The sequence below is a fragment of the Aquarana catesbeiana genome, linkage group LG04, assembly GCF_042186555.1.
Source record: "Aquarana catesbeiana isolate 2022-GZ linkage group LG04, ASM4218655v1, whole genome shotgun sequence".
NCBI classification, from domain to species: Eukaryota; Metazoa; Chordata; class Amphibia; order Anura; family Ranidae; genus Aquarana; species Aquarana catesbeiana.
Window position 1 is genome coordinate 234,384,762 of NC_133327.1, and position 12,421 is coordinate 234,397,182.

Genomic DNA, 12,421 nt, shown 5'->3' on the forward strand with positions numbered 1-12,421 from the left:
TGGGTTTTCATTTTGTAAGCTTTCACGAAACCGTTTCAAAGTTGATATTGCAGCTGTAAGTTACAGGACACCCATGCCTTTTAGCCAAGTTAATAACCAACTGCTGCATGACTGGATTTACATAAAAGCCAGGAGCCAGCTGTACAAAGACATAAGCTCACAGCATGTTTCATACTAGACATACAGTGCCTTGAAAAAGTATTCACACCCCTTGAAATGTTCCACATTTTGTCATGTTACAACCAAAAACGTAAATAAATTTCTTGGGATTTTATGTGATAGACCAACACAAAGTGGCACATAATTGTGAAGTGGAAGGAAAATGATAAATGGTTTTCAAATTTTTTTACAAAAATGTGAAAAGTGTGGCGTGTACTTGTATTCAGCCCCCCTGAGTCAATACTTTGTAGAACCCCCTTTCACTGCAATTACAGCTGCAAGTCTTTTTGGGGATGTCTCTACCAGCTTTGCACATCGAGAGAGTGAACTGTTTGCCCATTCTTCTTTGCAAAATAGCTCAAGCTCTGTCAGATTGGATGGAGAGCGTCTGTGAATAGTAATTTTCAAGACTTTCCACAGATCCTTAATTGGATTGAGGTCTGGTCTTTGACTGGGCCATTCTAACACATGAATAAGCTTTGATCTAAACCATTCCATTGTGGCTCTGGCTGTATCTTTATAGTCGTTGTCCAGCTGGAAGGTGAACCTCCGCCCCAGTCATAAGTCTTTTGCAGTCTCTAACAGATTTTTTTTCTAAGATTTTCCTGTAGTTGGCTCCACCCATCTTCCCATCAACTCTGACCAGCTTCCCTGTCCCTGCTGAAGAAAAAAATTCCCACAACATGATGCTGCCACCACCATGGTTCAGGGTGATGTGCAGTTTTCCACCACACATAGCGTTTTGCTTTTAGGCCAAAAAGTTCAATTTTGGTCTCATCTGACCAGAGCACTTTCTTCCACATGTTTGCTGTGTCCCCCACATGGCTTCTCGCAACCTGCAAACTGGACTTATTATGTCTTTCTTTCAACAATGGCTTTCTTCTTGCCATTCTTCCATAAAAGCCAGATTTGTGAAGTGCATGACTAATAGTTGTCCTGTGGACAGATTCTCCCACCTGAGCTGTGGATCTCTGCAGCTCCTCCAGAGTTACCATGGGCCTCTTGGCTGCTTCTCTGATTAATGCCCTCCTTGCCCATCCTGTAAGTTTAGGTGGAAGGCCATGTCTTGGTAGGTTTGCAGTTGTGCCATACTCTTTCTATTTTTGGATGATGGATTGAACACTGCTCTGTGAGATGTTCAAAGCTTGGATATTTTTTTATAACCTAACCCTGCTTTAAACTTCTCCCACAACTTTATCCTTGACCTGTCTGGTGTGTTCCCTTGGCCTTCATGATGCTGTTTGGTCACTAAGGGTCTCTAACAAACCTCTGAGGGCTTCACAGAACAGCTGTATTTATACTGAGATTAAATTACACACAGGTGGACTAATTACTAATTTAGTTGACTTTTGAAGGCAATTGGTACCACTGGATTTTAGTTAAGGGTATCAAAGTAAAGGGGGCAGAATACAAATGCACGCCACACTTTTCAGATATTTCTTTGCAAAAAAATTTGAAAACCATTTATCATTTTCCTTCCACTTTACAATTATATGCCACTTTATGTTGGTCTATCACATAAAATCCCAATAAAAAACATTTACGTTTTTGGTAGTAATATGAAAAAATGTGGAAAGTTTTCAAGGGGTATGATTACTTTTTCAAGGCACTGTATGCTGTCTTGTCTACTGTTCTTCAGCATTAGTGGGGAGGGGTGCTACCATCTGAGAGAAGTGATCTAATCATTCTTTAACAGGAAGATCTCCGTAAGTACTTTTTAAAATTCTTTGCTGGGAACTGGGGTTGTAATAGTTATATTCTCACCAAATCCTCCCTCACTGCAGTCACGTTTCCCGTTTTAGAAAATGTCGCTATTCACAAATAACGGGAGAAGACGGGACTGGGATGAGCTATACTGTTCTGTGCAGTGGGGTAGTCTCTATCCCTTATGCAAATGTAGGATCATGATTACTACTAAGATGTGGAAAGCCTTTGACCTCTGAGCTGTTCAGGCAGCAGAGCTAAAGTCTAGAATTCGAAGAGAATCCCTGGCTCTGCCCTCTGCTTGCACAGCAGCTGGGCCAGCCTCTGGAACAGCCATAAGATGTATAGATTTGTAAATGTATATGCATGCACTATTTTTGCAATTTTAGGAAGTTTACAATATTAAAAAAAAAAAAAAAAAAATCAGTTTCTTTTAAATTTAGGAATTATGTCGCACCTTCTATTATTTAACATATTTACCAGGTTTTTGGTGCTTGCTCATCATCTTTGTTTTACATCTGTACTTTTCCATGAGCAATAAAACTTGTATAACTTAAGGATAACATAATTGTGTTACTGTTTTGTTGACTATGAACACATTTGTTAAATGTCATTTAATATATTTTTTAGTATATAAGGAGCTGTATAATGCTTGGCCGGATGCCCAATTTAATGTTAATGGCAAAAGACAGCTTATACAGCCAGATTCCAGTGGACACCTTTACAATGCCCTCTTACTCAAGACGAATTTCAACAGCAACACCATACATGAATGGAGAAGCCTCTGCTAAATCGCTGTGGGCGATCAACAGCAATCTCCGAATAAAAATTCTCTGTGCGACATATGTTAATGTGAACATCAGAGATATTGACAAGGTACACTCCCATATAATGTAGTTACTTGTCTCTTGTATTTTATTAAAAAGTTTATAAACCTCATCTTCTTTTGCTTTAGATCTATGTTCGAACTGGTATATATCATGGAGTTGAGCCATTGTGTGACAATGTCAACACTCAGAGGGTTCCTTGTTCAAATCCCAGGTGATTTATTTAATCATGCTTTTGACTATCTTATGCTTGCATTTCTCAAACGGTTTTTATCCTGGGTTTCTTATATTATAAAAAAAAAAAAAATATATATATATATATATATATATATATATATATATATATATATATATATATATATATATATATATATATATATATATATATATATATATATATATATATACACACCGGGCCGGACTGGGAATAACATCCAGCCCTGGAAAAAATTTCATACCAGCCCCACAGCATTATTATACCACCGCAACAGCATTAATAAACCAGCGCAACAGCATAACGTCATTGATTTCTTGTTCATGAAAAGGAAAACCATAAAATGCACATTTGAAGAGTGTATTATATATAGATAAGACAGATATGAAATCACATAGGGCTTTATATATATAAGTGATCAATCATCAAGGGGGACCCCAGGAACTCAGAACGTGGGAGGGGGGGGGGGGGGGAAACCACCTTCCGCAGAAAGAATACACTAAGGTAAGGGGGGTGGGTTACTGATTTAAGGCTGTGCTTTATATCGGTGCCCCTTACATTATCGTATTCACTCCCCCCTTACATTATCGTATTCACTCCCCCCTTACATCAGTGACCCCCCCCTTCAGACTGGCCTAGTGGTGCTGTCACTGACCTCCTCTCAGGTGCACCGTGTAGGGCTCAGTCAGTCGGCTCCAGCTCGGTGGCTCTGGTTTTATCCTATAGTCTCCTCTCCACAGTCCACACTTGTCTGACTTCTCCCATGACCCCCATCCCGGCGGTGCTTCCACTCTTGACTCCTCTGCAGACTCCCTCAGAGACTGCAGACATGATACAGGAGCTCAATTCAGCCTCACCAGAGCCCATCAAATGCAGCCTCACCAGAGCCCATCAAATGCAGCCTCACCAGAGCCCATCAAATGCAGCCTCACCAGAGCCCATCAAATGCAGCCTCACCAGAGCCCATCAAATGCAGCCTCACCAGAGCCCATCAAATGCAGCCTCACCAGAGCCCATCAAATGCAGCCTCACCAGAGCCCATCAAATGCAGCCTCACCAGAGCCCATCAAATGCAGCCTCACCAGAGCCCATCAAATGCAGCCTCACCAGAGCCCATCAAATGCAGCCTCACCAGAGCCCATCAAATGCAGCCTCACCAGAGCCCATCAAATGCAGCCTCACCAGAGCCCATCAAATGCAGCCTCACCAGAGCCCATCAAATGCAGCCTCACCAGAGCCCATCAAATGCAGCCTCACCAGAGCCCATCAAATGCAGCCTCACCAGAGCCCATCAAATGCAGCCTCACCAGAGCCCATCATTGCAGCCCCTCCTGTGCCCCATGGCCCAGTCAGCAGTCCCTGTCTGTGGGAAGGTGTGTTGATGCTTGGTACGGTACCTTGCATGCCAGCAGGATATCCATGATGGCCAGCAGCAGGCAGGGTCTGTTCTCGTTTTGCATGGGGACAGTGCTCCTTCCAGAGGATCTGTTTGCTGTGAGATGGAGTGGTCCCTGGCCACCTGCACCTTCAGCCATCCTCATTTTCCGACCCCAGTCAGCCTGTCCTCTGGTCCTGGGGAAGTGGAGAGCACTGGGTGGGAGCTGGAAAGAAGGGGGAGCAGAGAGTACTGGCGGGGTTGGAGAGCACATGGGTGGGGGCAAATAGCAGGGGGGAGTGGAGATCACAGGGATGGGGAGCGGAGAGCGCTGGGGGGGGGACTTGAGAGCACTGGGGGTCCAAAAAGAACAGAGGTGGAGAGCACTGTGGGGGCTAAGAGTGTGGGGTGGCGAAGAGCACTGGGGGAGGGGCAGAAAAACAGGGGTGGAGAGCACTGGGGGGTACAAAGAGCAGGGGGGAGTGGAGAGCAATGGGGGGAGCTTGAAAGCACCAGTGGGGGCCAGAAAGAACAGGGGTGGAAAGCACGGGGGACTGGAGAGCACTGGCGGGGGTTGGAGAGCACATGGGTGGGGGCAAAATGCAGGGGGGAGTGGAGAGTACAGGGGTGGGGAGCAGAGAGTGCTGGGGGGGAAGCTTGAGAGCACTGGAGGGGGAGCCAAAAAAAAACAGGGGTGGAGAGCACGGGGGGCAAAGAGCACGGGGGGGGGCTGGAGAGCAATGGGTGGAGCTTGAGAGCACCGGGGGGGACCGAAAGAACAGGGGTGCGGAGAATGGGGGGCTGGAGAGCACTGTGGGGGGCGGAGAGCACTGGGGTGGGGGCTGGAGAATGATGGGGAGAGCTGGAGAGCACTGGGGGAGTGAAGAGCACTGTCTGGGATGGTGGCTAGAGTAAGATGGGGAGAGCTGGAGAGCAGGGGGGGGGGCAGAAAAAACAGGGGTGGAGAGAACTGTGAGGGGGGGGGGGGGCTGGAGAGTGTGGTGAGGGGAGGAGAGCATGGGGGGGAGCCAGGGAGCACAAGGAGAACTGGGGGGGCCAGTAAAGGAAGTTGGATAGGAGGATCGGCGGGGGGCCGCATATAGAGGAAATTAGCTTTCTATATTCCTCCATGCAGCCGCTGAATGCTTGATTCTCCTCCTCTCCCTCCTGCAAGTATTCAGCGGCTGCATGGAGGAATATAGAAAGGTCATTTCCTCTATATGCGGCCCCCCGCTGATCCTCCTATCCAGGCACACAGGGCGGACTGTATGGGCGGGCATCTACTCATGTGGATCACGGAGCTGGCTGGGTCTGTGTTTGTCGGCGGCGCTGTAACACGGTCCCGCCCCCCTAGACCGGCTCGTGTGATAGGCGGAACACTGATTCTATCTACTATCACACTAGCCGGTCTAGGGGGGCGGGACCATGTTACAGCGCAGCCGCCGAACACAGACCCAGCCAGCTCCATGACACGCAGGAGAGAGGGGAGCACTGCAGCCGCAACTCAGGCGGCCTACTGGGAAATCTCCCGGTAGGCCAGTCCGGCCCTGTGTATATATGTGTATATATATATATATATATATATATATATATATATATATATATATATATATATATATATATATATATATATATATATATATATATATATATATATATATATGTGTATATGTATGTGTGTATATATATATATATATAATGTTATTTCATCTTTGGAACTTATGGCTGTTTATAATAAAAACACTGCACAGATACCTACACCTGACTGCAGGCATGGATTGGCCATCGGGACTACCGGGAGTTTCCCGGTGGGCCGATGGCTCATTGGGCCAGTCAGGTGTGGTCCTGGAGCCGCTCCTCACTGACAGTGAGTGATTGCGATTTCACTCCTGTCAGGAGGAGCTGCTTCTGTCACATGCTGGAGAGAGCATTAGGCGTTATGCTCCCTCCAGCCTGCAGGGGGAGATGGACAGCCGGCAGACTTTCCTTCCTCTCTCCCCTTATCACTTTTTATCACATGACTGGAGAGAGGAACGAGAAGCTGCCTTCAAAACTGTGAATACATGTGGGAGGGGGAGGAGAGGGAGGACTCTCTGATGTAAGGGGGCTTATGATGGGGACTCTCTGATGTAAGGGGACTTCTGATGGGGACTCTGATGTGAAGGGCACTTCTGATGGGGACTCTGATGTGAAGGGGACTTCTGATGGGGACTCTCTGATGTGAAGGGGACTTCTGTTGGGGACTCTCTGATGTGAAGGGGACATGTGAAGGGGACTTCTGTTGGGGACTCTCTGATGTGAAGGGGACTTCTGATGGGGACTCTCTGATGTGACAGGGACTGCTGGTGGGGACTCTGATGTGACGGGGACTGCTGGTGGGGACTCTGATGTGAAGGGGACTGCTGGTGGGGACTCTGATGTGAAGGGGACTGCTGGTGGGGACTCTGATGTGAAGGGGACTTCTGATGGGGACTCTGATGTGAAGGGGACTGCTAATGGGGACTCTGATGTGAAGGGGACTGCTAATGGGGACTCTGATGTGAAGGGGACTGCTAATGGGGACTCTGATGTGAAGGGGACTTCTGCTGGTGTGGACTCTGATGTGAAGGGGACTTCTGTTGGGGACTCTCTGATGTAAGGGGGCTTCTGATGGGGACTCTCTGATGTGAAGGGGACTTTCTGATGGGGACTCTCTGATGTGAAGGGGACTTCTGGTGGGGACTCTGATGTGAAGGAGACTTCTGATGGGGACTCTGATGTGAAGGAGACTTCTGATGGGGACTCTGATGTGAAGGGGACTTCTGATGGGGACTCTGATGTGAAGGGGACTGCTGGAGGGGACTCTGATGTGAAGGGGACTGCTAATGGGGACTCTGATGTGAAGGGGACTGCTAATGGGGACTCTGATGTGAAGGGGACTTCTGATGGGGACTCTCTGATGTAAGGGGGGCGCTGTTGGGGACATTCAAAATTAAAGTGGTCCGGTCATGATGAAGTCCAGGGCCAAATTTTTGTGCCAGTCCAGCCCTGCCTGACTGTATATACAGTGGGGAAAATTATTTCATCCCCTGCAGATTTTGTAGGTTTGCCCACTTTCGAAGAAATGGAGGATCTTTATTTGTTATCATAGGTGTAGCTTTAATGATAGAGACAGAATATCAACCATAAAGAGTAAAATAAGTATTTGACCCCCTACCAACGAACAATAGTTTTGGCTCCCACAGACTAGCTACAGTATGTGCTGATGTGGTACACAGATTAATCCTGTCAATTATAAGATGGCGCTCCTAATGACAACTCATTATGTGTATAAAAGACACCTGTCCACAAAATCTTTTTCCCATTCAAACCTAACCATCATGGGCAAGACCAAAGAACTGTCAAAGGACGTCAGCGACGAGATTGTAGACCTGGAAAAGGTTGGAATAGGCTACAAGAAGCTTGGTGAGAAGGAGCCAAATGTTGGAGCAATTATTCACAAATGAAAGAAATACAAAATAATCATTATTCACCCTTGGTCTGGAGCTCCATGCATGTTTTTGCCTCATGGGGTAAGGATGATCATGAGAAAAGTGAGGGATCAGCCCAGAACTACACGGGATGAGCTTGGGAATGATCTCAAGGCAATGATCTCAAGGCAGTTGGGACCACAGTCACCAAATAAACCATTAGTAACACAATACGCCACCATGGATTGAAATCCTACAGCGCCCCCAAGGCCCCTCTCCTCAAGAAGACACATGTACAGGCCTGTCTGAAGTTTGCCAGTGAACATCTAAATGATTCAGAGAAGGATTGGGAGAAAGTGCTGTGGTCAGATGAGACAAATTGAGCTCCTTGGCATTAACTCGACTCGCTGAGTTTGGAGGAAGAAAAATGCTGACTATGACCCTAAGAACTTCATCTCTACAGTCAAGCTCGGAGGTAGAAACATTATGCTTTGGGGCTGCTTCTCTGCTAAAGGTACAGTCTGCTTTTGCTGCATTGAGGGGCCAATGGATGGGACCATGTATTGTAAAATCTTGGATGAGAACCTTCTTTCCTCAGCCAGAACACTGAAGATGGGTTGTGGATGGGTCTTCCAACATGACCATGACCCAAAACATACCGCCAAGGCAACAAAGGTGGCTCAAGAAGAAGTACATTAGGGTCATGGAGTGGCCTAGCCAGTGTCCAGACCTTAATCCTATAGAAAATTTATGGAGGGAGCTGAAACTTCTAGTTGCCAAGCGATAGCCAAAAAACCTTAAGGATTTAGAGAAGATTTGTAAAGAAGAGTGGACCAAAATCCCTCCTGAGATGTGTGCAAACCTGGCCACTAACTACAAGAAACATCTTACCTCTGTGCTTGCCAACAAGGGTTTTTCCACCAAGTACTAAGGCCTGGTTCACACCATTGCATTTTTTTAGTGCGTTTTCAGTTTTTCAGAAACACACTACAGCCCATTTTAACATGGTTTCCTATGGATGTAGTTCACATCTGTGCTTTCTTTTTGGAAAGGTTCGGGGACTTTTTTGGTTTCATAGACTTTAATGGATCAAAAGCATGTAATGCAAAATGCACCTGCAATATGCAACCTGCATAGGTGTGAATTGGGCCTTAGTCATGTTTTTGCTTGGGGATCAAATACTTATTTTACTCACTGAACTAATTGATAACATTTTGTATCTATCATGTGGGTTTTTTTCCTAGATTTTTGGTTGATATTCTGTCTCTATCATTTAAAATACACCTATGATAAAAATTATAGACCCTTCATTTCTCTAAGTGGGCAAACTTACAAAATCTGCAGGGGATCAAATCATTTTCACCACTTTGTTAAAAGCTCACCTAAATTGACAAAAACTAAATGTATTTATAAAGGCAGCACTTGAGGCAGTTATAAAGTCATTTTTTTAATTAAAGAGGTTGTACTTGCCTTCACTTTGCAATGATATTGCACAGAGCGACCCCTTACGTTCTTTCTCTGTAGTCTCCCGCTGGTGCTGTCAACTCCAGCATGTTGTTATGTGCGATGGGGGCCCACACTTCCGAGCGAGTCTGTGTGCATCCATAGACAGACACACACTCACACACCCCTACACACCTCGGCTCCATGCCCAAACCACCTGCTGGCTACCTTCTCACAGGATTTGACTAAAAGTAGGAGCCAATGGCTCCTGCTGCTCTGTGTAGCCTGTGAGAGTAGAAAGAGGGTTGAGAAGAGCTGCAGCCAGGCACAACGCTGGGTCCCAGGTGAGTGTTTAGGAAGGGGTGAAAGGTGCATCTTCACCTTTTAACCACTAGTCCTGACTATTATCTTATTATCTAATTACAATTACCTTATCGGCTGATTCTGTTGCTCTCATACCCAAATATCTCTGTATGCATAGGAAACAGCGTATATGAATAATTGACACAGCAAAGTTGCTTCATACACTGTTCCAATTTATTTTCCCAGACAGGGTGTTAAATATGAATGAAATATAGCAGTACCGACCATCTTCCACCAATAAAGGGGTACATATTCAAATGACACCTTTCCTTCAACAATGCATTCAACCAATCATAATGTCAAAATTATTATTATACAGGATTTATATAGTGCCAACAGTTTAAGCAGCACTTTACAATATAAAAAGGGAGACAATACAGTTATAATACAATAAGCTACAAGAGGATTAAGAGGGCCCTGCTCAGAAGAGCTTACAATCTAATGGGGTGAGGCAGGTGGTACAAAAGGTTGTAACTCTGGGGAATGAGCTGATGGAAGTGGTAAAATATTAGTTAGAGACGTTATAGGCTTTCCTGAAGAGATGAGTTTTCAGGGATCGCCTGAAGGTAGCGAGAGTAGGTGATAGCCGGACAGGTGGAAGTAGCGAGTTCCAGAGGATGGGAGAGGCTCTGGAGATATCCTGGAGATGAGCATGAGAGGAAGAGACGAGAGAGCTTGAGAGCAGGAGGTCTTGAGAAGAGCGGAGAGGATCATTTGGGTGATAATTGGAGACAAGATTGGTGATGTAGCTCGGGGCAGAGTTGTTAAATGGCTTAACTCCTTACATCTCTGTATTTAAGCAAACTCGTTGTCACATTATATTGCAGACAGATATAACTGCAGACCATCTGATGACACACACGTAACTTCCCCATGTCTGGTTTCTAATACAACACAAATTCACTTCTAGAACAACAATATATATATTTACTTGATCAGCAAAATGATAACTTTAAAGGAACAGTTGAGCCTTAGATTACAAAACACAATATGAACTTAAGGGGCCTTTTTTACATGCCCCTTTAAGGGGGGGGGGGGGGGGTTGAACAGCTAGTGGAAGTTTATTTTCCTTAATGCGAATAGTGCATTAAGTTAAACCTTTTTTACTTTAAAAACGCTTTTAAAGAGGTTGTAAACGTTCCTGTTTTTTTTCACCTTAATGCACCCTATGCAGTGACCAGTATCCCCCCCCCCCCCCCCCCCCCCCCCGTTTTACTTACTTTACTTAGACACACTCTCCCTCTCTGCACGGGGTCCTGGGTCTTAATTGGATAGATTGATGGCAGCGCAGCCATTGGCTCCCGCTGCAGTCAATCAAATCCAATGACGTGGCCGCTGGGGGCGCCAGGCCGAGTCCGGCATTCTTGTCTATGGACGCAAATGCTGAACTCGGGAGCGCGCCCGCATGATAACCCCCTGGGAGAGCGCTTCTCCTAGGGGATTATCTGATGAGAGGAGGAGCCCCTGAAGGGACCCCAGAAGAGGATGATCGGGGCCACTCTGTGCAAAACGAGCTGCACAGTGGAGGGAAGTATGACATGTTTGTTAATTTAAAAAAAAAAAAAAAAAAAAAAACAGGAAGGTTTACAATCACTTTAAGCGAAAAAACAAAAATACTGTATTCAAACCTTAAAAATAGGTCTTGATAATGAGAATATTGCAATTTCAAACATCATGCACATACTCCATGCAGAATTGAATGTTGTAATCTACATATAGCATTCACAATGTGTAGTGATAAATCAATTATGCCCAACTAAGGCCGGCCATAGACCGCTTGAATCTGAACTGAGAATCGAACCATTCATGGGCAGGCTGAATTTACCAAGTTGATCAATCAATTTGGGCACAACCGGCCTGCTAGATTCTCTTGCTATTATCACTAGCAGCTGCTATAGCTGCTAGCGATAATCACTGTCTTCTCCCCTGGCTTCACATGGGGGCTTCCCACCCCCTGGCGGGAGAGGACAATTGCTAATTCCCCTGTCAGCAGTGTATGTGTTGATGGGGGAATTTGTGCAAATTTCAATAATTTTGCACTGTGTATGACCGCCCAAAGTCACAGAATACCTTGTGGATCCCTTTACATTTAAAAACCACATGCACTAGAAGATATGACCTCCAAATCATAGGTAGGTCATGATGAACCAATATAGAGAACTATTTACACATGGATAAAACCTCCAGCTTGTATCAGATAAGGGGTACATCTTTAAAAAAGCTACATCCTCAACCATAATAAAAAGTCCCGCCCTTTGTCCAGAGCAGCCACGCTTATCTTGTGTGAATAAGACAGGCAGGGGGGCAGTGCAGCGATCTTGCTGAAGGGACAGACACGTGCGCGGCATGCCTGCCATGCTGTGAACATAGCGGCAGGCAGGCGAGCCGGCGGCAGGGAGAGAACACACAGACAACTATTTGGCAAGGCTGCGGTTCGGGTAATATGGCTACTGGAGCTGGAACCGGACCGCAGTCCGCCATTTAGTAATGCCTGATCTAAAGTATGTAGATAAACCTGTGTTGCTAGAGAGCCATGGTGTGTACAAACAGCCAGCTTGCATCATAACTTTAGCTAGGCCAGCCAGAATGATTAATTTTATGTACAAGAAAATTATAAAATCCCAAATTGTATGTACAGTTAGCTGTGTACTCTATAATTAACCATAGTTGATTAATATGCACAAAGGCAGCTTAACAAAAGTGAAAAACAAAATGACCGCAATTGGGCTACTTTCACGCTGGGGCCGCGCCACGTTAGCGGTAAAGCGTCGCTCGTTTTAGTGGCACGCTGTTCGGCCGCTAGCGGGGCGCGATTACCGCGCTAGCGGCCGAAGAAAGGGTTAAAACCGCCTGTGTTGCAGTGCTTCCGAAGCACTTTTCAGACGCT

The 12,421-nt window shown here is 45.7% G+C and overlaps 1 protein-coding gene across 2 annotated transcripts in view; it reads left to right on the forward strand.

Annotated features, from left to right (window-relative positions):
- The window catches only part of PIK3CA (phosphatidylinositol-4,5-bisphosphate 3-kinase catalytic subunit alpha), a 242,171-nt gene that overhangs the window by 52,992 nt on the left and 176,758 nt on the right, over nucleotides 1–12,421 (forward strand). For both annotated transcript variants that reach the window (XM_073626255.1, XM_073626254.1), the window contains 2 exons: nucleotides 2,494–2,739; nucleotides 2,819–2,904. In XM_073626255.1, the coding sequence (XP_073482356.1) occupies nucleotides 2,494–2,739; nucleotides 2,819–2,904 (332 nt within the window). The remainder of the gene's footprint in view (nucleotides 1–2,493; nucleotides 2,740–2,818; nucleotides 2,905–12,421) is intronic.